The 24,615-nt window shown below is 40.2% G+C and overlaps 4 protein-coding genes across 5 annotated transcripts; 2 read left to right on the top strand and 2 right to left on the bottom strand.

Annotated features, from left to right (window-relative positions):
- Positions 1-652: 652 nt before the first annotated feature.
- On the bottom strand, positions 653-8,403 carry LOC102217562 (SWI/SNF complex subunit SMARCC1-like). Its single transcript, XM_014474780.2, has 28 exons — positions 8,157-8,403; positions 7,703-7,822; positions 6,887-6,972; positions 6,711-6,792; positions 6,532-6,624; positions 6,336-6,405; positions 6,176-6,245; positions 5,950-6,025; positions 5,406-5,531; positions 5,077-5,156; positions 4,865-4,971; positions 4,702-4,761; positions 4,557-4,585; positions 4,305-4,420; positions 4,138-4,209; positions 3,940-4,053; positions 3,716-3,869; positions 3,522-3,632; positions 3,215-3,274; positions 2,780-3,038; positions 2,627-2,698; positions 2,506-2,546; positions 2,318-2,426; positions 2,098-2,228; positions 1,724-1,858; positions 1,294-1,426; positions 1,065-1,148; positions 653-962 (listed from the first exon to the last, which is right to left on the bottom strand). Exons 1-28 carry the CDS (start codon positions 8,310-8,312, stop codon positions 895-897), a joined length of 2,814 nt encoding a protein of 937 aa, XP_014330266.1. The 5' UTR covers positions 8,313-8,403; the 3' UTR covers positions 653-894.
- Positions 8,215-14,338, top strand: LOC102217813 (protein asteroid homolog 1-like). 2 transcript variants are annotated; one of them, XM_023344846.1, is made up of 7 exons: positions 8,215-8,294; positions 8,908-9,158; positions 9,876-10,142; positions 10,272-11,227; positions 11,954-12,185; positions 12,255-12,447; positions 12,541-14,338. In XM_023344846.1, the coding sequence occupies exons 2-7, from the start codon at positions 8,921-8,923 to the stop codon at positions 12,848-12,850; spliced, it is 2,196 nt and encodes a 731-aa protein (XP_023200614.1). In that variant the 5' UTR covers positions 8,215-8,294; positions 8,908-8,920; the 3' UTR covers positions 12,851-14,338. The 2 variants fall into 2 exon arrangements, with proteins under 2 accessions (XP_023200614.1, XP_005814720.1); XM_005814663.2 differs by lacking the exon at positions 8,215-8,294 and adding an exon at positions 8,560-8,683.
- A 27-nt stretch (positions 14,339-14,365) lies between these two features.
- On the bottom strand, positions 14,366-19,941 carry klhl7 (kelch like family member 7). Its single transcript, XM_023344847.1, has 12 exons — positions 19,521-19,941; positions 19,327-19,429; positions 18,855-18,948; positions 18,249-18,373; positions 17,989-18,164; positions 17,734-17,908; positions 17,412-17,554; positions 17,020-17,260; positions 16,648-16,849; positions 15,280-15,377; positions 15,007-15,190; positions 14,366-14,817 (listed from the first exon to the last, which is right to left on the bottom strand). The coding sequence occupies exons 1-12, from the start codon at positions 19,647-19,649 to the stop codon at positions 14,658-14,660; spliced, it is 1,830 nt and encodes a 609-aa protein (XP_023200615.1). The 5' UTR covers positions 19,650-19,941; the 3' UTR covers positions 14,366-14,657.
- An 870-nt stretch (positions 19,942-20,811) lies between these two features.
- Positions 20,812-23,129, top strand: LOC111610577. Its single transcript, XM_023345224.1, has 4 exons — positions 20,812-20,966; positions 21,549-21,630; positions 21,740-21,961; positions 22,059-23,129. The coding sequence occupies exons 1-4, from the start codon at positions 20,916-20,918 to the stop codon at positions 22,454-22,456; spliced, it is 753 nt and encodes a 250-aa protein (XP_023200992.1). The 5' UTR covers positions 20,812-20,915; the 3' UTR covers positions 22,457-23,129.
- The last annotated feature ends 1,486 nt before the right edge of the window (positions 23,130-24,615 follow it).

Genomic DNA, 24,615 nt, shown 5'->3' with positions numbered 1-24,615 from the left:
CACACATACAAGGACATCAACTACTACATAACAATTAAATGTAAGCCAAATAGTTTATTTTGGCATCATCTGACCAGAACATGTTTGTCCACGTTGATTTTGTACCCTTCAAACTGCAACCAGAAGTCTTTATGGTTTTCATCTGTCCATTCCTCCATAAAAAAAATCTAGATATATTCCTCCTGTCCACAGATCCCCCTCCACCTGAGCTGTGGGTCTGTGCAGAAACTTTTCTATATTTTAATGATGGGTTGCAGAGCCACGTGTCATAACCTAAGTTTCTGTACCCACAATATTTTACAATTTCTGAAATAGTAGCCTATTGAGTCATTCAATTTTTTACTTGTATTTTCTTTAACAGCAGTGAAACATTTCACCCTTTGATTTATTAAACATTTCTTAAGAATGAATATAAATTAAGTAGTCGTCATGACAGGCTGGAGTGCTACTGACTGAAAACAAAAGCAAGCTCTTGTATGCTTTTCGAAACATTTTTAAATTAGCAACTGATGTTTCAAAAACAAGTACTAAAATTTGTAAAGAATTAATGGAGTGGCTAAAGTTTAGACTGTCATTATGCAGTTAGAATGGATTTCTGAACTCTCCAAATTCAAGTGATTTTCTTGTGAACACAGAGATGCACACACAAAGATTCATTAAAAAAAGCAACTTTAATGAGTCGAGTTTCTCAACTCTTGATGCCAGAGAACAATTATTTCACAAATATAAGACAAACTCAACTGATGACCAAACACACATCAGCTGGGTTTATGTGCTCACAAAGTTTTCAGTCTAGAATCAATGGACTACCAACAATTGACTTGAACACTTAATCTAGTCATCCTTCTTTATTAAAGCAGACTTCTTTTATGTGCGTCTTGTATGCTGGTCAGTTCAGCTGTGACTGGATGACGGAGGAGTGGGCTGAGCAGACGCTATCCCATCAGGCTGTGACGACGGGTCTGAGACAGATCAGACAGTTTCAGTAAGTACTCTAAGAGCTTTAAGTAAATGAAAATAACAGCAGCACGTGAAACCCCGCGGCAACGTTGGAAAATACTCACACATCCCATTTGGAGCTCCGGGGAGACGAGGGGCCATCGTCTGACCGTTTCCTCCAGGTACCATCCTGTTGGCCACAGGCTGGCCTGAAGAATGTAAGACCAAAGTATCAATACTGAACACATAGGACCAAAAAGCAATGACATAGTAAAGAGAACTAGGGACATTAGTGTGAGGATAAGTGTAAAAAAATGTCATCTTTCAAATGATAGTTGTGTATTTGGTTCAGACCTGAATGTTGCATTGTGTAACCCGGCTGGCCCTGCTGCTCCCTCTGCTGGCGAACCTTCATCTCTGCCTGTTGCAGCTGCTCAGTATGGAAAGTCTGCCTCTCTGTCAGCAGCTGTTGGCGCTGCTGTTCCAGCTGCACCACACACACACACACATGCCGACATGTAAAAGTTTAATTACTGCGTGCTTCACTTGAATGAAAATTCCTCAAAGTTTGAGATTAATTTATGGCAGATATCTCCACAAACAGGTTGACAATATAGAATCCGGGAGACGTTATCAAGATATTAAAACACTTGGATCAAATTCAAGAGCCTTTTATACACTAAAAAAGTCACAGATGTAAACTTTATCTCACTTTACAGAAGTTAAATGTGCAAGAGGCTTAGAGTTTCAAATTTGGGCAACAATGAAGCATATATATACTCACAGCCTCCTTCTCTCTGTCCATGATGGTTTCCAGCTCTTCAAAATGTCTCAGTTTGATCTCCAGCTTCTTCATCTGCGTCTCCACCAGTAGAGCCACCAGAGACTTGATCTTCCTCTCTTCTACTGCTGCTAAGTGCTACAAGAAACAAAATCAAGAGGGAAAAACACAACCTTTAAGAGACAAACAACAATTTATAGTAGATGTCAACAAATAATAGAGAGAACAAAGAGAAGAACTCGATAAGTGGCTGAGGCAGATTTCAGTGTGTGGTTCCTCCATTATTTTTTTTTAGATGCATACAAGGTGAGTTCTAAGAGACTAGAACTACTGTTTCCTCCTTAAATATTCATGTGATTGGAGAGGGTGAGTTTCACCTTGGCCTTTGAGGCAGCAGATGACAGAGCTGCTGCTGCTGCCATGGGAACGCTTCCCTCCACCAGGTCCAGCTCCATCCCTCTCGTCCCATCGTCCCCTTCTCCCCTGTTCTCACCATCCTCCCCCCTGACTAGAACACAAATCAATTACACAGTTAATCTTACACAGATACTCGAGAGTATTTTGAAAAGTTCTCATTATACACACACACAAACATACCATCACCCTCCTCCGTCAGAATACTTTCACTATGTTCTCTTTTAACTTGATCTCCGTCCACTTTTGGCACACCAGGCTCCATCTTGACTCCGTCTAGCCTCACAGGAACCTGCAACACGTGCAAATTGAAACAAGAAGAAACACCCGACATCATCGGTGAACGCTCTCAATAATTTTCCTCTTTCTACCTGATGGGAGCTGGAGTCAAGACTTTCCGCTTCCGCTGCATCTATTCGACAAAGAAAGTGATCAATAACACATGCAGGATTCAGCCAGACATTCTGGAGCAATTTATGTTTGTTGTTTTACCTGTTTGTTCTGGATGGTTGGATGGATCAGAGGTTTTATACAGCGAGTCTTCCTGTGCTCTGGAGAACTCCTCTGAAAAAAGAAAAAAAAAAAAACAAGTCAAAACACCTTACCCGAAGATTAACACCTCACACCGACTCAATCGATTCTCACCCAGCGCCGCCTTCGCTGCGGCTGACGCCACACGCGGATCTACCACAGACGCCAGGAAGGCCACGGTGCTCATGACGGGGTTTTCCGATTGGCTAAAAGGCACAGGCTGATACGCCAGCGGCCCCAGAGAGGCCGACGAGTCCTCCAGGTAAGGGTCCTCGATGGGCAAACGTAGAAAGTGTAGGATGCATTCATCCTGCGTTCTGGAGCCCACGTGCTCTGATACTTTGTTCCAGTCGTCCCTGTACACTTCTAAGGCCTGACAGGTGGCATGGTTGAAAGACAAGACATATTTCTGTGTCAGATGACATGTACTGAACAGGGGAAAAAAATTGAAAAAGCAGTAAAAGATAAACATTTAAAATGTAGATTTAAACCATTTATAAAGTCTGGCTCCACAATGGAGTATAAAGAAATACAACTTTTCAGTCTCACCTCCAACAGTAACAATGTCTCCTGCTCTGTCCATTCTCGTCCTGCATTTGCTCCTTTAGTCTATAAAAAAGACATAGCAAAAAGTTTCAGACTTAAATTTATAGCGTTTGATAATATATAGTTGGTTATTTTTCTACCGAGTATTGACTGAAGAGACTAATAGAAAAACACACATTTCAGATTTCATTTCTAAAAAAAGAATGTCAAAATAGGTTTTTTATTATTCTTGTATTTCACAACTAAGCACCAACTTCTGTTGGTCTGCATTATAAGTTCTTTTTTATACAATTTGTGTCCTGAGGTGGACCTTTGGGTGTTTCCTGGCATAGATGTCGGTGCGCAGACCAAAGTTCTGGTAGTCCAAAGGTTTCTCTCTGCTCTTCTCTGGGAAATTCAACATGTGCTGTGAGGCGGACACCTGCGAGAACAACATTCATTAGAATGAAATCTCCAAAAGAAAATCTGGAGATGCGAGTCCTACGTAAGAGCAACAGAGCTGACCTGAAGGGGTTTGTGCTGCAGGGGTGCCAGTCCGGATGGCGTGTCGGCCAGGACGTTGAAATGAGGGGTTGGAGGAGGTCCCATAGGGAGGGGTCGGCTCTCTGCATCCACTTGGTAGTTGATCAAACCCCACTGTTCTAAAAAGGCATGAACCCTGGACACAAATAACATTTTATTGAAGCACAGACGCCACCGCAGGACTTCACCCTCATACAAAACCCTACCTTATAAGGGCACAGACGTCTCCAGTGAGGTTGCGCCTGCAGGACGTTGAGCTGAGGTAGTCCTGGGGATTGAGTCGGTACGTGTCGATCATGAAGTTACGATACGCCAGGAAGCTAAAATGCACAAGGGACAATCAAACCTAATATAAACTTCGCCATCATTGTAGCATTGCACGAAGATGGGTGAGAGGCACTCACATTTCAGGAGTTTTCGATTTGTTCTTTCCGTTGAAGAATTCAGGAAGAGCACGTTTCTCTATCGAGTGAATGCTGGAGAACATTTACATGGATATTTTTAGAAACCATGAATTTATGATGCTGACGTAATTAAAAGCTAAACAGTTAAAAGTCGGTGTATTGTTTACCTGTTATAATTGAACCATGATGTGTAGCTTGGGATTATGATATGATGAGTTTGTTCAGTGATATTGTCCTCTCCCTCTGATAAGCGAGGGATCTCACTTCTTCCCTCATCTTCTTCCTAGACACATTATTTCACATAAATATATTACTTTTATTTTTCAAGAATATTCCATCCTCTTCTCTGTTATAAAAGTTTTGTATTACACACACAAGATACTATTAACACTGTAAAAGAGAAACAAAATAATATTTACCCTTCCGGGAAAGTCATCTTCCTGATCATCTGAAATAAAATCAAGAATGAACAATAAATGTGTGCACATAATAGTACGTCAATGTTTCAATTTTTTGTGTTTAAAGTTTTTTCAGGAACATTTACTGTAGCACGTGCAACCTTACCAAGGTCAGCCATGATGCCTCCCTTCACTGGCGTATTCTCACTATCTTTCTTTAGGTTCACTACACAAGTTGAGAATAAATTGAAAACAAAATTAGATTAAATATCTAAAATCACAATTTTAGATATTTTTACTAGATATGGATGCTGTTTTAGGAGTTTTACCATTCTTGGGGAGAGTGACTACTTCCATATTTGGCACAGGCGTTGGGTCCTCCATGTCTTTGGTCAGGTCTTCTTCTGGCTCCTCTTCCTGTTGGCCACGCCTTCTCCTGTGTCAGCACACACACGCACATACACATATTAAATCTGACAACTTAGTTTGTAGTTGCCAACCAAAAACACATGCACGTTTGAAAGATACAGTTAACAATTACCCTTTCTTTCCTTTTTTTCTGCCATCAGTGGAAGGGGAGGGTGAGCGTCTTCTCTTTTTGAATGGAGTGGACTTGGAGTCCTGTGAGAAAACAATAAGGTAGACGCAGAAAACTTAAATCAGGAGTGCAGCCTAGTTTGACAAAAGCATTAACAATTTCATAGGATGAAAATAATTGAAATCAAAATAAAACACTGAGAACATAAAAAATAAATATTTTTAATTGCCATAATTGATTTATAACACTCATAATTGTGTTTTTCATGTTGTTTTCACAACGTTTTGGATCCAACTAAACACAACATTAAACGCGAACAAATTCAGACAAACCTGATCTTCTTGTAGGTGGATTCGCTGTCGAAGGATGAACGGCAGATTCCTCTCATTTACACAATAGTCCTCCTCATTCATCCACTCATTAAACACGTCTGTGTCCAGAACCCAACCAGCATGAACCTAGAGCACACAGACACACACAAATCTTTTTTTAAATTCTCATGAACAGAGGAATGCATAAAATAAAGGGTAGATCACAAGTTATTAGCTCATTATTTAGGATAAATCCTATTTTCCAATGTCATCTCTGCCACCATCTAGGACATGTTACTATTAAATATCCTCTCTACTGCCTAGAATTTGAGCTGTTAGCATGTTAGCAGCTACAGATCTCAGGCAGAGATTTCTATAGATTTGTTTCGCGATTGCCTGCTACACCCTTAGCTTCTTCAGCTATTCTGTTAATATTTCACTTATTCCACTTAAACGTTTTAATGTGAAGGTTAACATTCTGCAGAGCTCAAAACTAGTCTTTAAGCACACATAGTGACAAAGCTTTGTCAACATTTTTCATTTCTGTGTATAATGTCCAACTAACCCTCCATGGCCTCTCGACGTGCGGCACGTCTTCGACGTCTCCTTCCACATCACTTGAGGACAGCCAGCTGTCATAACTGTTAAATAGAATTACATTCTTTAAGAGTCAAGTGAATATGGCAGTGGGTCCACAAAACCTGCTGTGTGCAACCTTTTTGTTTGAGCACATTTTACAAATAATGCCTCATGAAGTCATTTATGCTTAGAAATGTATTCTCTTCCATTACCTGTCAGGGTGCATGCCCCAGTGGACCAAAACGTGTTTATCCTTTCGCATAACAGGACGCATCCACTCATCTGAGAATAAATGTGAGCGGAAAATTGAGTAAAAAAAGTTTAGAAAATGGTCATATGTTACAAAGCAAAGATATATGAAGATTTACTGACCCTCCTCTGTAGAAGCAAGTGAGCCGTATATGTGATGAGTGGCCATTATACTGTCCTCAGTAATTGCACCCTATGGAGAGCAAAGTCACTCATATCAGACCTAAACAGTGCTGATATATCCTCACAAGGAATATAATCTCTTTTCAACATGTAAGAAAATATTTTCTCCTTTACTTTACAATTTGAACCGCTTTACCTTGTGTTTGATGATGATGCCAGTGAGTCTGCTGGACAGCTCCAGGTCAACAGTAGGGTCAATAAATACCACAGGGATGGAGACACAGTTGTTCTGATGACACAAAAGGTTCACAATTGTTTAATATAAAATCATTTGTATAAATGTCTGTGTTTCTTACACATCTGCAGATTTGATACCTGGATTAAAGCTTTTTCAATCACACCAAACATCTCGACGTTTCTCTCAGTTCTTGATGGATTCTGCAGGTCAAACCTTCTCCTATGTGAAGATAAGCAAGGAATAACATCAAACATCTCTGTCTGGCAAAGAGATGGATATGAAGGAGCAAAAGTGCAGGATGCTTGTTACCCACCAGCCCTGTTCAACCTTGAATTTGTAAGCAGTGCCGAGGATGTGGCAGAGTCCACCGCCTGGTTGCAAGTCCAGGAAGCAATGTGCCTGAAGAAAGGATCAAATTAGCTACCCAGTTTCAGAAAATGCTTATCATTTACTCTGATGATGAAGTCTTTAAGTTTTATGTTGAAAATTTTAAAAGAAGTTAACAGAAGTTTCCATTAGAAATGTTCATTTCTAATGGGAACGGCAAAGATTTTGTTCTAACCATCGAGGAAACAAGCGCTGATTAGTTTGTCATTCTGTACCCGATGAAACTTTGGATACAAAATGGAGCTGTCTGCAACATGACATACTGTACTGACTGTGTGCCAATTAGTAGCAGCTTTGACAACCAACAATTTGAAGAAATTTCCCATATTCTGTTACCAGACTAATGCAGTGAATTGTAGCAAGGTGGCTCTACTATAGAACATCTAATAACAGGGGGACACTTAGTTATTTTAGTTTGATCAGGCTGCACATTACTCCTGTTTTATAACAGTTGGCTTATTTTGGTTGAACCAGAACCTAAATAAATGAAAATAGGAATTTTAAAAAAAGACACCAGAAAATAATATAAACAATGTACAAAGGATAAATCAGCATGCTTGAACATCTCATCTTTTAGCCTGTAGGTGCTTATTACTTCTACATCACCGTTAATTTGTTGATATTTACATAGCAACTAGCAATACCAGCATAAATTTTAGGTAGCAAGACAGGCAGCAAAAGTACCACTGGTGTGGGAGGTTTGTTAGACAACAGTCAGAAGAAACAGTACTGGGATACTCACTGGAAGCTTTGTAAGCGCAGGGTTGGGAGCTTGTCTGCCAAAGGCATCCTCCTGGAACTGGAGAAGCTGCAAGGTGACTGCAGCCAGGACCTGACAAGATGGAGCATCCACCAGCACATACTAACACACAAAAACAGATTTTGAGAGGAGAAGAAGGCATTGTTCCATTAATGGTTTTGGTAAATAGAACAAAAAAGTTAATTTATTACACTTTACAAGCAATATTCCCAATTTGTCGGAAGAAATTAAACAATGAACATAATCCTACACTTAGTTGCACAGCTGGTCGCTATTTTTTCTACTTTTTGCTAAACGTTAAAGCGGTGCAGCTCTGTAATCTTTAAACGAAAAACTGAGCATCCCCATGTGAAGCTATTTAGCAGGAAAGATTTGTTTACAGTGTGTCTACAGGGTTACTACTAGCAGGGGGCGGCTAGCGGTTCCACCTAGCTACCTTTTTGTAGTGCTTCCCGATCCACTGTCGGACCACCTCCAGCTGGGTTAAAGTGTCCGGACTCTCCCAGAACCGAGCAGAGGGACTACTGTCTTTTTTGCGATGTGCCAACGCTTGGTTTATCCCCGGAAAGCCGAGGTTTGTTCCTCCGGACATTGTAGCCACTGCAGTACGGTATAAATTTTCAAACACGAAAAAACGAAATTGGCTAGCGCGGTTGCTAGCGGTTTGCGTTCTCGTGTTCTCTCGCGAGATTGCAGCTCTACCGTAGTGAAATAACTGGTACGTTTTTGTAAAGAATTAGCGTTCCATAGACGATCTGTTTTTCAAGTTTTTTTATATATTAGTGTGTTATTTTTCTTTCAAAATTTGTTTGGAGAATGAAGAATGAAAATCTCAACAGATTTATAACAGACTACACCTTTATTTTGAAATGTAACCAACAAGGAAGTAAGTTCGCGTTTCAAGAAAACAAGTGAAGCGACACATGCTCCTAACTTCCTACTTGCAGTGTGTATGACAGCTTAGTAAGTATAAATTACTTGCTTAGTGTATGTGCATTATATCGCTGTAGTTAATATTATTGTGTCATAATTCGTGAAAACAACCGGAAAGGTAACAAGAGAAAACAAAACCTTAGTATATTCTGCCATGCTTAATAACTAGTTGTTATTGTCCTGCATTGATCTTTGCCCATGCAACATTGTTCCCACTGTCGTCTACATGTTTTGCTCTAATCTTCATCTTGCAGGCACTGGGATGTCATGGGTGTTCAGGGGTTGACTACATATGTGGAGTCCAACAGAAACTTCCTTCAGGATGTGAAGTTCAGGGATAGTCGTCTGGTTATTGACGGCTGCAGTCTATATTTCCGCCTGTATTTCAGCTACGGATTTGATCAGCAGCATGGGGGGGACTACGATGCGTTCGCCTGCTTTCTCAACGAATTCCTATCTGCTTTGGAAACTTGTAACATCGAGCCCTATGTGTTGCTGGATGGGGGTAAGGATACAGTTGCGGTCATTTCTTTCAGCTCAATTGACGTGATACTGTCGAACGCTCCAAAACGCAGCTTATTTGATCGCCCTTTCAATGTAATGTAGTGGAATATGCCTACAAATTACCTGTCTCTTTTTCTGGTAGCTGGTGAAAAATACTTTAAATCATTGGAATGGTATGAGCTCAAATAATCATCCCTCCATGATAAATAATAGGTGGCTTACTATGTTTGCACGGATGTGATGTGTTTGGTTTTCTGTAATTCAAAATTTTTCCTCTTAGAGGGAAAGTCCTGTCTTCTGGTAGCATTTGTAATAAGTTATGTTTGTTCAGTCATATTCTAATTATCTTGCCATGAACTTTATTTGATGGTCTTGTAATGAATGCTCTTTGTCAGAGCATTACACTGTCTGATATTAGGGTGAATTTACCAATCGGTGAGACTTTCGTCTCTCCCAAATGTTTCCTCGTGTACAATCTTGTCTTAGAACATCGTACTTCAAATTGCACCGCCTTATAATGCTTCAAATTGGTAGGAGACAACAATTGCTTCTTGAAGGACACTACTAAAATTATTTCTGCTTGGGAGTGTGTGAAAACACACACTGCACCTGGCAACTACTGTCTCTCCTAACCCTAGACTCGATAGGTATGACTGAATGATAAAAAGGACTTTGCGCCAACAGACTTTATTAAGGCAATTTTTTTTATCATATTAAGGGGTGGACCCAAGTGACAAGAAGTTCGCTACTCTGCGTCAGCGTCTGCAGTCCAAGATAAAGGAGGCAGACAGCATCTGTCATGGTCGCAATGGCTCTGTTCTCCCAATCCTCGTAAGGAAAGTCTTCATTCAGGTCCTAAATCAAAGAGGAATCCCGCTGGTACAGTGTCCAGCAGAGGCAGACTGGGAGATTGCCTGCTTGGCGCGGCAGTGGAACTGTCCAGTGCTGACAAATGACAGCGACTTTTACATATTTGACCTTCCAGGTGTGTGACAGAAGAGAAAGTGTTCCTACATTGTTGATGATTCAAATAACCCTTTCTAGTAACTTGCACTTTGTTGTTTTCCCTGCAATTTATGTCCCCTTGTTTTCTCTTTTTGTTTATTTATGTCAGCTGGTTATCTGCCACTTCATTTTTTCCAGTGGACCAATCTTAACGGAAAAGCTTCTCAGCGCTACATCCCATCCCGATGTTACACCACTAACAATCTGTGCCGCTGGTTTGGGGGCATGAATCGCGAGTTGCTGCCTTTATGTGCAGTCCTAACTGGTAATGACTATGGTGCTCCAAAAGAGACTGAGACCCTCCTTGCTCTCATAGACGTGAGTGCATTAGGAAGAGGCGGTGGCCGAGGCAGGGGGAAGGCACCTGCTTCTCGTGTTGAGGGCATCCTTATCTGGCTGTCATCGTTTCCAAATGTGACGGAGGCACTGAAGGAGGTTAGCAGGTTAATGGATGGAGCGGCTGGGGCAGGCGGGAGAGGACAGGGAGGTGGGCTCAGCTCCCAGCTGTTGGCTGCTATGCAAGAGTACAACATCAAGACTCAAAGCTCTCTTGCTCCATGGTTCTCTGAAGGTACATTAGCTCAGAGGGGGAAGACATCTGGTCTGGCACAGCTGCCAGAGTGCTTGTCTCTGGCTGCAGCACGGGGACAGCTGTCTCCTATGGTGCTTGATGCTTTTGTCATGCAGAGGGTCCTTCTCATCCCGCAGGTGGAAAATAACAGACTAGCCAGCAGCCACTGTAGTTCTAGACCAATACGTCAGGCTGTGTATGGGATTTTACTGCAAAAAGCTGCAAGCCCAGTTAGTGGCGCAAAACTAGCAAAGGCAGGACAAGTCCAAATGCAGGGAACAAGAAGTGACAGAGGAAGAGGAAGAGGTGGTGGAGGCAGGGGCCAGCAGGGGTCAGAACACCTGTTCAATGCAGCTCCAGTACAAACACAATCACATGGCTCTGGTTCTCCAATTTTCGTGGAAGAGTATGACCGTTTGGACCTAAACCTAAGCAAAAAGCAAGTGGAACCAGTCATCCTTTGGAACCATATACATCTGGATGGGCTCAGTCAGGTAAACACATTTTGTGTTAACTGTATTGCAGGACATTCATTAACTAGTTGGTGCAAACTGTCAAAGTGGAAGGAAATCATACAAGATGTCTTAATATTTTTACAAAATTGACCATTGCTTGTATAAAAAGGCAAACCGTTCCATGTTTCTGCTAATGCAAAAACTCAGTCATCTTTATATTCCCATTTGGAACTTGGAACATCTTAGACAAAATAGCTGGTTGACTTCAGTCCCTTTAGTAGGAAGGTTGAAGAGAACCATTAAATAAGGCAGGGCAAGACTATTAAAAAAGTTAATAACTAACATTTTAAGGTCAGTCCATTGTTGATGGCATCACAAGTCCAAATGCAGGGAACAAAACTGAATAGAATTGTGTGATTGTATTGTGAAAAGGTTTGAGGGTGCTTTTGCAAATCTTTTGGATTTTGAAGAGTTTAAACTCTTTAAAATATTGATTTCAATTGTAAAATAATTAATTATACAGTAAATTTAAAAAAAAGCATTATTTTAATCCTCTGCGCATACAGATTTGAGTACAGGTCTGTTCCAGTTTGAATGATTTGACTTTGTTGAAAATGTTTGCTCTGCTTGACTCATTAGCAGCCTAAAAAATCTTAACTTTTGATTGATGAAATAAGAAAAATCCACATTGATATGACCTTGGGTTTGTTTGTTGAACTGGTTCTTGTTTGACTATGGTTGTTTTTCAATACATGTCATATCCAGGCTCCTGCTGCAGTGCGCCTTGGTGTCCTGTTGGAAGTCTTAGGTGTGACGCAGTCGGCCCTGGCTCCAGTTCCTCTCCATCTGCAGCTTGCTGTTGCAGTGACTGGATTCTGGTTGCGTGAGGCCACACCAGCACCTTCAAAGCCCCTGCTGCAGGCTTTAGTGATAGGCATGATTTACGGAGAGTTGACATTGAACAATCAGCCTGGAGCGCCACGCAAGATACCCGTTGGTTAGTTGATTTGAAAATATGCAGTTCGTCAAGTCAGAGATACGCCTCTTAACAGGTGAAACGTTCTAGCCCCACAGCTAAACTGGGCCGCCGAGCGAGGTTTTCTGTCAGCACTAGATCGTCAGCGGGTGAGACCTGGTGAAAGACGAGGAGTGGACGTCGGGGCGGCCCACTGCCTCAGCCAATGGCAGTCCTGCCTCTGGAGTGCCCTGTGCCTGAATCAGCTGCTGCTGGTGCCGCTGCCCGAGCCCAACGTGACATTGTAAGAGGATTAAAACATTTTTTACATATTCAACCACCTGTTGAGGTATGAGCTAGATTTCCTGTAATTAAAAATAAAACCTTTCTTGCTTAGGTTGTTCAGCGGTACCTTGGTACACGGCCTCTTCAGGTACCTGAAAGGAGGCTGGCCTGTGGAGTCGTTACTGCCTGGTGGATCTTTATCTGGACAGCTCTGTTTCTGCCTGCTGGATGCTGTGAAGCACTGCAGCCTCAAGGCAAACCCCTCCAGCTTCGGATCAGGCAAGAAGAAGAGAGGTAGAGGCAGAGGGAAGAGAGGGAGAGGCGGAAGAGGACAATCTCAGGGTAGAGGGAGGGTTTCAGAGGAGATAAATAACAGGTTTGCTCTCCTTATGAGTGAGGAAGAAGAGGAGGATGATTGGTAGAGAGGCAGTGAGAAATGCACAGATCTAGAACGCTATGATCCAAGGTTATTCTTTGGAGGAGAATAATATTTTTAATCTTTACTATCATGCTTCGCACTATTTTAACCTCTTCCAGTGGTATGCAGGTGCTTGTAATTTAAGTTTGAAGCAGCCATCTAAAATGTGGTGTGTAAACTTCTCTGATCAGCTGTTTCAAATCATATGCATCATTTTACAAGCATTTTTTAATAAATAGACTAATTATATTTACCCAGTCATGTTTACTTAAGGACTAAACACTGAATGTAAAAGAATAGTGTTTTTATTACAAAGGTAATAAAAGCGATGCCAATAGGTATGAACTAGAAATGGGCCAATCAGGCTTTGTCTGGCCGATGAGGATTTTGAGTTTTATTTGAGGACTAAGCTGGTGATTTGGGTTATTTATTCAAAGAACGCCTAAGAAGAGAAAAATGTGCTCCATGTTCTTCAGCAGACACAGTTGTTCTGAATCCAAAAATAGAAAATACTAGCATTCAAGATTTTCTCAATTTTTGCGTCAAAACCACTGATTTTTACTCAACTAGACTGAAGCGTGTACGAGGCATTTAGAAACAAAAAATTTTGGAAGTTATGGGAATTGTCAAACAGAGCTGACGAGTGGATAACGAGGAAATTTTAATTGTGCATTTCTTGGATTGAAAAAAATATTCTACGGCTAAACAAAAAAAAATGTTATTTTTCTACTGATTTATGAACTTTAATTTCTTTAGACCAAATGCAGTGCTGTAAAATGTGACAAACTACCAAACAGTTTTGGCAATGATGGGAGTCCTGAATTGTTTTTTTTGTTTTTTTACATGTTATTGGTCAAAATTTAGAGAGAAAAAAAACTTCCGTTAAAATAAAAGTAAATTTTTTGTGTTCTAACTCTTGAAAATATCAACAAGCAAGCAGTGTTAAGTGGCAGCTAAAGGGAACGACTCCTGATCAATTTTCCGTTTTAAACCCATTGACTTGTATAAAATGCTCAAATCTCAAACAGGATTTTACATTTTTCAGAAATTTTACAACATGGTCCTATTATGATTTTACCGTGTTTCTGGTGCTCCTACTTTGGGAGTCATTTATTATGAAATATGGCAAATAAAAATAAGTATTACTGACCTGCTGTAGGCAGAGCAGATTATAGTGAATTACTTTAAAATCATCAGCGGTCACAGTGGGTATGATTTGACGCACGACTGGTATGAAAGCTGCAAAAGTTTTAAAAAAATGGCAAAGGGGCAAGATGACCACCACTATTATGACTTCTACGATTTATGAATACGCAATAATTTTTTACATATTTTTTATGACATTATTTCTTCAACATCAATTTATGTGGTCCTGTCTACAATTATGTATTAAAAATGTATATGAGAGCAGTACAGAATTTACATTCCTATTTTTATTCCCACTGTTTTACTTGTAACTACAGCTGAAAATAAAATGTTTACACATTTTCTTCAAAGGCCTGTATGTGGTATTATTTATAAAGCATAAAGGTGGCACTAAAGCTTTTGGTTGAAATAAAAGAAAAATGCAACATGTAACATAAAACCAACTGCAGTTTTAAAGTGAATATAAGTTAAAGATTAAATAATGTAGTAAAAACATGTCTGTAAGAGAACATTCTTACAATAGTGAGCTATCAAAGCAGGATCTTTCTGGGGAAAAAAACAACAACAAAAAAAGAAAAACACTGCATTTTGTGAGTCAAATCGGTTTCTTTCAAAGCTGTAAACATACATTCGAAAATTAAAATACACTAGATAAGATTCTTTTACTATGAGGGGGATGAGGTTGGGGCTGAGGAAGAGGACGCGGCATGCGGCTGAGAGTCTATGAGGTCCATATCTTCATCTTCGTTCACTCCACACGTGTCGACCACACAGATCAGGCAGCTGGTGACGGGGAACGCTCGCACTTTGCTGCACGTCACCCACCTGACAGCAGAAATAGATGAGTACGATTTGAATCAGTTAAGGATCTGAAAAATCCAAGATAGAATGTGCATATGTGGCTGCTTCGAAATAAAGATAATCGAGTCGTGCTTTCACGCATAAATCTCAGAGCAAAAAAAAGAAAACTTAAACAGTAGTTAGAATTTCTGGAAAGCAAGCTAAAATACCAACCTGTCGGTTTCAGTGTGGTACTCCAGGACGTGCCCGAGCCGTCCCACCCCCTGGAAGCCTGCCAGCACATAGATTGCATCACCAACAGCTGCACACTTTACCGTCACGCCCCTCCATGGCATTGGTGAGGCAGCTCGCCACTCGTTGCTGGCAATGTCATAATATTCCACTGAATCCAGTCCACCTTCAAGAACACAAAAACATCCTTGTATAGCAGCTGCCCTGATGTACAGTTTACCAATCCGTACTGGTCCCTGTGGTGGTCGCAGTTACCCAAAGGCCCCTGTCCTCCCACAGCATAGATCCTGTTGTTGACGACCACCAGTCCATGGTTCTTCCTGGCCTCTCTCATCCCACACAGCTCTCGCCATCTGAAATGTGCAATTAGGGTTTAGGAGAAAATAGTTACCAGCTGGACAACAGCTGCTTGTTTTATTCTAAGAGCTACTGGTTTCAGAAAGCCTTTCTGAAGTGTACTGGATAAATAAAAAAATCCTCAAGTCTACTCTGCATCAAGTTAAATTATAGTTTTTCTTGGACTTCTGAGGATGTAGGATGTACTTTTTAAATGTGATTCAAATGTAATTTTCAAACACTTGAAACACCTTCTCTCTCCCAGGGCTGCAAGAACAAAATGGTTGTCATTCTGTTTCGTAGAGCTTTTTCTTGACACACTGTCTGAGGAGACATTTTTATGGTGCAATGTTTGACAACTGTTATTTACAGATGCTGTAATAAAAGTGACTTTTAAGGACTTCACAGGAGTTTTTGTGACATAACAAATGACCTGGCCAGAAAGAACTTTGTTCTTGCCACCTCTAGTAAAAGCATAATTATCTGTGTTCAGAGTATGCATTGCCTTTGAACCTAATGGAGGTCTAATTTACTGCTATATCAAACTCTACTGACTAACTGCTCTTTCTGCTGCCAAGATTTATAGATATGAGGAAGCAGTAATTGTAACTGATTAGTAAACTAAAGGAATTTGACCCACTAATTATTTGCGCTATTATATGAATAAAATAAAGTAAATATCTAAAATTTACATGAATTTAGGGAAATATCTGTAGGAGTATGCCAAAATGTCATTCTGTTGTGTCTGTGGGCAAACTATCACATCCGATTTAACCAATTCATGTTAGACAGATAAAAATGAAGGTGTAAATCATCCACCCTGTTAACCTCAGAATAAACACAAATTAAGGAGGAATAAACTAATTTTGAGCCACATTATCAGGAGAAAGCAGTCCATGGTTCTAAACCCTCTGTTTTTTATAGGGAAGTTGAGTTAATCAAGCACATTTGGATACTTAGTTTTTCCACCGACTACAAAGACAGTCATGGAAATTTCCCTCCCCCTCTGAATTAGCAATCTTCTTTTTACTGCACAAAGTGGGTTTATTACAGCCTTACACAATCTTTGGATTGAACTTGAATGACAGGATCTTTGTTTGTGTCAAATATATGAAGGTTAAGCAGATCCAGTCTTGGCCCGCTGCACAACTCTCCGTGTTGTGGGGCGATCCTCTCCTTTTACCAGCAATTAATTAAACCTCACTAAACTCTCAGAGCTTCACTGTCACTGATTAATTTAATATTTTCACCACACTCCCTATCCATCCTCAGTCACACTGTACTCACTGCTGTGTGCTGGGGTCGTACACCTCACAGTTGTTGAGGATCCTCCCAGAGACGTTATTGCCCACCGTTCCCCCACAAACATAAATGAGTCCGTTGGCTTCAACGGAGCCGTGGCTGCAGCGGGCCAACAGCATGCTGGTCTTCACCAGCCATGATTCTGTCCTTGTGTCGTAACATTCAAAAAGGTCCAAAACTGAGCTGCCTGCAGACACACACATTCAAACAATGCTGAAATCCAATGACCACAAACCTCACACATACAACAACTTCAACTAAACCAGAGCATTTTACTGTCTGCATCCCCATTAGTAGAAATAAAAATAACTCAGTCTTAACGTCTGAAAGGTTTTTATCTGGGATCTTAATGCTTACCCACTTCTGATCCGCCCGATGTGTAGATCTTGCCCTGAGAAGCACAAGCGGCCAGGCTGTCGCGTGGAGTGGGTGGACCTAACTTGGAATACCAGCTGTCTTTCAGAACATTGTAGCAGTCCATTCGCTTGATAGGGAACAGCTGTGAGCCCCCCAGGATGTACACCACGTTGTCCCAGAAGACGGCGGTGGCATCGCGGCGTTTCTCAAAGGGGCAGCGGATGTCTGTCCAGGTGGAGTCCTGCATGGAAAACACCGACACTTCACCACACTTCAAGAAACATGATTTTATAGAGATGCTCAAATGATTTGAAGGATGTACCTAGCAAATGCTTCTGCACCAACATCATAGCACTCGTGCTCAGATGTGTTTTCATATATATCCCTAATACCTTGGGGTTGAAGTAGCGGCAGGATTGAGGCTGCGAGCCTCCAAACAAGGCGATGCGATAGTCGTGCTTCTTGCGCCGTGGCCGGCTGCTCTCTCCCAGGTCTTCTCGGTCCTCCAGAGACAATAGATGGTAACGCATCCCACCTTGGAGAAAAGAAGTGGGATGCTGATGTCAACCAAAGTTATTCTTCTGAATAAAATGCTTATCTTAATGTAAATGCTCTTTAGTTTACCTCTTAGGAGATTTTATAATCTATAATTCATGATTTCTTTTAACAAGATTACTAATATGCACAGCAAACCCCTGTTTTCTTCCTACTCACTGATGACCATCTTGAGGCACTGTGGGTTGTCCTGGATGAGCGGCTCTGCCTGCACGGTCTTTGACAGGAAGGCTTTGGAGACCAGAGGGAAGCGAACACACCCCAGCACCTCCACCATGTACTGCTTTCTGTTGCACACGTCATATTTCAGCCAGCGCACTGCCGCGTCATAAATCTAAACACAAAGGTACGAAAAAAAGCACATCAGTAAAACAAAGTTACCACGTTCAATATACAAATTAAATTTGTGCGTACCTGAGCCTCAGCACGAACAGTGAGCTTGTCCTGGTGGAGCAAATATGTGAGCTGTGTAACATCCAGCTGCAAGAACTCATCCAGTTTATAGACTTCTGTAAAGTGGAGCTGGAAAAAGTCCTCTGCTGCAGCCTTCAGCTCAGGACAGTCCATACAGTCTGCTAAGGCTGAGATACCTGCAGAAGGACAGAAAGAAAAACTAGTAAATACAACTAATCTCTGTAATTTGTTGGAACTGGGTTTGTATTTCAAGCATGTACCCAGGCAGTTTGTGGCGTCGATCTGTCCTTTAAGAAACTCCACACACATCTTCTTCACGGGCTCAATCTGGTACTGGTTGGCTGCATCCAGCAACGACTGAACGTTGGTGCTGTTCACAGAGATTCTGACACACAAAGACGTGTCACTTGGCACGAGGGGAAACAAAAACACACAAAAATGTCGCAGAACATAAACCTCATTTAGAAACATTTCGACTTATTTTAATAAAATGTTATGTTATGAATATAACCACTGTTCCCTAAAGAAGAGGAACGAGGTACAACACATAGCTCCAGCAAGGCAGGTGAATGAGTGCCCCCCTGTTTGTTTATGCAGGTCCTTCAAGCAATGTTATGCCATTTCTTTTGAGATATCAAATCCCGTTTAGAGCCGTCAGTGATGATAGGTTATTTATATCCAGGTGGGGCCTGCCACCCATTATCACCCATCATTGTCCAACAGGTGTGATTAAAGGTGTCTTAAATAAGGCCACGTGGGGGCGTTATATCTCTATGAGTGTTGTACTGAGTGGATCGACTGAAAGGGAACCGCAAACTACATATATATGACAAAGCATGACAAGACATTTTATGGCAGAACCTTACCTTGCTGTGTAAATGAATTCAATCAACAGCTCAATGATCTCAGGCTCAGCACTCCTCAGTTCCACCTCATGAGACATTGATTCCATCATTCTGGCTGGACGAGAAAGTAAGTAATGCAAAAGAAAACCAAACCAAACATTGTGTTTTTTATAAATTAGATGTACTAAGCATAGACTTTCATTGGAGGGTTTAAAAATGCACAACATTTTTAAAAGGTGAATTTAAGAAAGAAAGAAAAATGTTGCTTCTTGTGCATATTTACACAGGAATCACACTAACCATCTGACAATCTATATTTAAAGTAAATTTGAGTGATCTTACAGAAAGATCTTGATTGTAACTTTAAACATAATTTACAATGATGTGGTGCAGAATCTGAGATTTGTTCATTTTTTGCCACTCTTTGAAAGCCATCCATCCATCCATCTCAACATGAACATTTTTTTTGTATGTGTCCGTGTGTGAGGTTTACTGGTGAACATGAGGCTGAAGAAGTGGCTGGCAGCAGCGAGGACCACTCTGTGGGCAGGAAAGTGTTTCCCCTGAACCACCAGGGTCACATCACAGAGTGTACCCTGGAGGTAAACACCAAACACAATTGGGTGGTAACATATATTAAACACACACATCTCCCATTTAAAGCCAGTTTAAAACAAATCTTTGCACCTGCTTTCTCAGAATGTTCATGCCTGCCATGATGCCGGACAGCTGCCTGTATTCTTCTTTGGAGGCACACTTCCTCTCGCTTTTCTTCTTGGAGCTTGCTGCCTTTTCCGGAGACGCTACGCCCGTCATGTCAGGCAGGTATTTGACCGACTAGTTCACGTAAAGCAATAGTAGGCTCACTGCCAGCGGTGTGTGGCTTTTGTTGTCGCTCAGCAACCAGTAGCGTTGTTCGTGCTAACAAAGACAACAACTTGTTTTCAATTTTTACATTTAAAAACGAATGTCAGATGTCACTTTTCTTAATGGGGCGACTAGGACAGAAACTAGACACTTATGGGAGACTGAACATTAATTTAGTAAGATAGTGTTCAGCTTAGCTTCGCATCTCCCCTCTTTTTTGACGTCTTCTTCTCCATCCCCGAGGCTGCATAGAAGTTCCAGAGAAGGCATTATGCTGCCCCCCTTCGGTTGAGTTTAAGAAGAACAACAAATATTTGTGTGATAATTGAAATAGAATTATATACAGACGTTTAAATTTTAAAAAGTTGAAGATTTACTGCCCTTAGAGAAACTTACATGGACTTACATAAGCCTCCCAAATTGTTGACGTGGAAAAAAAAATAGTGCAACTTTTAAGAGGAAGCTTTGGAAAACATTTCTTCACAAAGTAATCAAATAAACGTGAGTCCTCATCCAACTCTGATTTTCACAGATGCGGTTTTTTTTAAAAAAAAAAAAACAGCTTCAGTTATTGATAACTGATAGGGGCAAAATTAGGTTGGTACGTTCTTGTAACAGTTTCCGTATTGGACAAAGCAGTTGTTTAAAGAAATTCTTACATTTTCTTTACCTTTTGGAACCTAATTGTTTGTATGACGATTAAATTTGTTTGTTGTGTCTGTGTATTTATTTTGTTTGTTTTTTTCAAGTTTATTAATTGTATAAATTTAGCTACATTTACCAATAAAATCCATGAAATGCAACCACGCAACAGTTTGGAATAGACTGCCATTTTGGTAGTCACATATCCGTCGGTGCAAATGCAAGTATCAGGCCTTCAGTGCTTTTACATTGTGTGTGTGTGTGTGTGTGTGTGTGTGTGTGTGTGTGTGTGTGTGTGTGTGTGTGTGTGTGTGTGTGTGTGTGTGTGTGTGTGTGTGCGTGTGCGTGTGTGCGTGTGTGTGTGTGTGTGTGTGTGCGCGTCACCTGACGCTCACCTGTAGTTCCTCCTGTCGAGCTTTATCACACCTTTGTCACAATGTTCAAGCGTAGCACGGAAGATTTTTTTTTTCATGGCCCGCGTGACACTGACGTCATGTGGAATGTGGACGACAAAAACTTCAACAACACAATAAGTGACCTAAAAACAAGCCAAAGGACACTAAGCTGGTGAAAATGCTCCGTCTCCTCTGCTGTTGCTGCGTCTCCAGCGACAGTCTCAGCGAGGTATGCTGTCGATACATCGCACCGAGGTTTCTATACCTTCTCGCGGGTAAAATGAAACAAATGGAGAGCTCTGTCTAGCTTCAGTAGTTTTCTCGAACGTGTTATTTGTACAACTATATAGCACGTCTATGTAGGTTTATAGAAGATCATTTTTATTTTTATTTTGGTTGAGAGGCTGTAAACAAAACTCCCTTTATATCTCAACTTCTTTTGTATTTTTGAAGCACGATCAAAGGTTTTGCTGTCCTTATTGTTTTGCTCAATTGTTACAGTATCAGGCACATTTATTGACATCCTTGGTAAAAAATTAGCACTATATGACACAAACTTTTTTTTTTGCTACTGGTGAGTTTGTTAAAAACACATGACATTTTTTTGCACTGATTTTTCCACTGATTTAAATACACTTGAAGTGTATTTAATATTAATTGTTGGAGTTTTCTAAAATGTTCAGCATAAGTTTTATGCTACAGCAATAAAATATATATTTTAAATCTCTTAACACATCTTTACTGGGGATTAATTAAACGAGGCCAACACTGTGTGTGTATAAATATGAGAGGACTCTCTCTCTTGTTTCAGAGGCAGCCTTTGTTGCAGCCTGGATCTCCATCTGAAGTGACTGAAGCTGAATCAGCCAGACGGCCGCCCTCAGCTCACAATGGTAAACCATGTCTGCGTTTCATATCTGCGCTGAAATGTTGTACGAATTCCAGAATCTTCTTCTACTTCATGCTTTTCTTTTTGTCTGCTGTCTTTTGTGCAATGTCCAGATGCGCCGACAGTGAAAAGGAGTGGAAAGCTGGTGATGAGACGGGTGAATGTGCCAGAGTTGGATCAGAGATTTACTGACATGGCAGAGATATTCAATGAGCAGCAGGAACACTATGAAGCCCTGGTTGGACACATCAGAAGGTTGAAACAGAGCTGCGACAGTACAGACGTTGATAACCTGGCTTTTGCTGAGTGCATAGGGACGATAAGGAAGGAGCAGGGTGAGCAGCAAACCATTTTTGTTTAAAGCAGCATGATAAGCAGGTGGTTCTTTTTTCTGTTGGTTGATTTAATTTCTGTCCACCTTTCTGTCATCAGAGACTACATACAGGGTGTCTTTGAAGATGAAGGGCTATGACTTCTCTCTCATATTGGATCCTGTGGGCCCAGAGGGAGAAACTGAGGAGGAACCACTGCCTCCAAGTCTGCAGAGAGTCCAGAATGAGTTTAGGGGTATTTCAGGCAGCGCTAAAGCCACTGTCTCAAAGGGTGCCAAACTCCTACAGCTCATAGACTGGCTGCTCCGGAGCGACAGTCAAATGGTTGAGCAAGTGAAGGGAGCAGCAGAAACTTACCAAGAACAAGGGAGACTGAATGACAACCTGGAAGAGAATATCAAGGAAGTGAGAAGGGCTAAAGAGTTATCACAGAGATACAAGAAACAGGCAGATGAAGTTTACACTGAAGCTGCACAGATAGCAGGGATTGCTGTATAATTCCCCACATCTTTTAAATAGTTCATTTAAATGAAAAAAAAAATCACCTATCTTTATGATATATGTTATTATCTGGAACAGTTGAATTACAAGCTTTAGAAATTTTCTACCTTTGTGACCTGTTGTGCCATGCTTGATGGAAGATCTTGAATTAAAATTTTTCTTTTAAATGTTCATAAAGCAGATAAACAAAAACATTTTGCATGTGGGAAACTAGATGATAGCAATGAACGTTACAAGTCTTTTTTCTTCTTCTTCTTCTTCTTCTTCTTCTTCTTCTTCTTCTTCTTCTTCTTCTTTTACAAAAACTAACGGCGGTGGCCAAATTTATTATCAGCAAAGTACTCACAGAGTCGAGGTAAGTTTCAGACTTTAAAAATACCACCAGACAATGTTCTCAGCCGTACATCACTATACCTAGTCAATTATCTATTGAAATGTTTACTTTTTCATCAATTATGGCAAATTTCTTTCACTTCAAAACTACATATTATCTAGGCAGTTTGTTGGTTTTTGTAGTTGCCTTATGGACTCAGATTATTTGTTAGCTTATTTAATTGATGTTTGAATCTGTTAAATAATATCTGGCCATTTGAAGATTTCCCAAGGCCTAAAATTGAAACCAAAACAAAACTGAAATAAAAGTAAATACAGAGCAAAAAAAAAAAAAGACAGTGGCAAAAAAATAAATAAATAAATAACACAAGTGAAATAATAAAAATGAGGACACACTTTTAGTCACATTGTATTTTTAAAATGTTCATTTCTTTTTTCCCTCCTCTTTACACGAATCATGTTGGTCTTAAATTTAAATAATAATGGCCCTAAATATCTTAAAATTAACTTACTGCAACTGACAAAAGCGCTGTTCAGTACCTCGTTTTGATTTTAATTGCACCTGTTTTATTTCTTGCAGGCCTTTTACACATCTTGTGTGCTTTTTTTTTGCCCCTCAATGCCCAAAACATTTTTGATAGCAACAAAAGTGATTGTCAAATGTAAGCATACAGATAAACACAGAACAACAGCACTATTGATAACACTACAATAAACAACAATGAAAATAGTAAAAACAACACAGTAAACTTGGAAGTGTAAATCTTAACATGTAAAAATGCAATTGTGTATATGGTGCTTTTTCTATTTGACCAAAAATAAGTTGATACAAGAATACAGAAATTCATTTATCCATCCATTGCCTACACATGAATATCCTTCGAGGGTCACAGTGAGGACAGCCTGAAGAGGGCAAATACAGAAATATATTAACTTATGTGGTGGTTATTTTCTTTTTTCTATCACTTATAGATTGCTTTATGCGTTTTTGATGTAATTTTTGTTTTCAATATTTCTGGTATAGTATAATTATGAGAAAATCCGAGGTCCACATATTTTTTAGACCACATATTTTCAACTTATCTACATATCTTATGCCTCTCAATAACCTACCTGTGATCAATTTTCTTGAGCATATAAGTATAAAAAACAGAAGGGGGCAGTAGAGAGTCACCTTACAGCTTGGTCTTTGTCACATTTTTAGACTTCACCGTCTGGATTAATAAAATGTCGATTTTCTTAATCCATTTATTTTATAATAAATATGTTGATATTTGTGGTTTCATTTATTTCCCCCAAAAAGAACTGCTACACGTGTGCTTACACAACTAATGACATGAAAAATGTTTTCTGTGACTAAGAAGAAATATTTTACTATTTGTTTGTGCGAAATGTATTTTTTATGAGACATTCAGTGGGAGCAGATTTGCAGCTTACCCCGTATTAACTGATTAAAAATCGCAGATTTGCCATTGTTATTAACATGAAAGCAAACAAACACATGGTCATCGCGATGATTAATGCTTGAAAAATCCACGGTGTTATAAATTCGTGTCAAAATGCCCTTGCATTGTTTGCTATAAATACACAGAGCAGCCGTTTTGCATTTAGATTTCATGAGTCTCCCATCAAATGTGAAACAATTATGGTAAACGATGACGAGGTAGAGAATGCATTTTAATGAAAACATATAAAGTTATGCAAGAAGTAGCTTTAAGTATGCCAGTTTACTGTACAACAGAGATTTTCAGATAAAGTCGCTAAATTTTTACAGTTTGCTCACTAAGTACTCGGGACTTGATATGTTGCATAAAATATTTTAT

The sequence above is a fragment of the Xiphophorus maculatus genome, chromosome 13, assembly GCF_002775205.1.
Source record: "Xiphophorus maculatus strain JP 163 A chromosome 13, X_maculatus-5.0-male, whole genome shotgun sequence".
NCBI lineage: Eukaryota > Metazoa > Chordata > Actinopteri > Cyprinodontiformes > Poeciliidae > Xiphophorus > Xiphophorus maculatus.
Note: the sequence above shows the minus strand (reverse complement) of the source record. Positions and strands in the feature narration are given on the sequence as shown.

Coding starts and splice junctions, on each gene's coding strand:
- LOC102217562 (XM_014474780.2), bottom strand. CDS start 8,312: ATGTCCGGAGGAACAAACCTCGGCTTTCCGGGGATAAACCAAGCGTTG. Junction 7,823..8,156: donor TCGGGAAGCACTACAAAAAG/GTAGCTAGGTGG, acceptor TTTGTGTGTTAG/TATGTGCTGGTGGATGCTCC. Junction 5,157..5,405: donor TCCACCTACAAGAAGATCAG/GTTTGTCTGAAT, acceptor GTTTTCTCACAG/GACTCCAAGTCCACTCCATT.
- LOC102217813 (XM_023344846.1), top strand. CDS start 8,921: ATGGGTGTTCAGGGGTTGACTACATATGTGGAGTCCAACAGAAACTTC. Junction 9,159..9,875: donor CTATGTGTTGCTGGATGGGG/GTAAGGATACAG, acceptor TATCATATTAAG/GGGTGGACCCAAGTGACAAG. Junction 11,228..11,953: donor ATCTGGATGGGCTCAGTCAG/GTAAACACATTT, acceptor TGTCATATCCAG/GCTCCTGCTGCAGTGCGCCT.
- klhl7 (XM_023344847.1), bottom strand. CDS start 19,649: ATGACGGGCGTAGCGTCTCCGGAAAAGGCAGCAAGCTCCAAGAAGAAA. Junction 18,374..18,854: donor GAATTCATTTACACAGCAAG/GTAAGGTTCTGC, acceptor TTTGTGTGTCAG/AATCTCTGTGAACAGCACCA. Junction 16,850..17,019: donor ATCGGGCGGATCAGAAGTGG/GTAAGCATTAAG, acceptor GTGTGTCTGCAG/GCAGCTCAGTTTTGGACCTT.
- LOC111610577 (XM_023345224.1), top strand. CDS start 20,916: ATGCTCCGTCTCCTCTGCTGTTGCTGCGTCTCCAGCGACAGTCTCAGC. Junction 20,967..21,548: donor CCAGCGACAGTCTCAGCGAG/GTATGCTGTCGA, acceptor CTCTTGTTTCAG/AGGCAGCCTTTGTTGCAGCC. Junction 21,962..22,058: donor GACGATAAGGAAGGAGCAGG/GTGAGCAGCAAA, acceptor TTCTGTCATCAG/AGACTACATACAGGGTGTCT.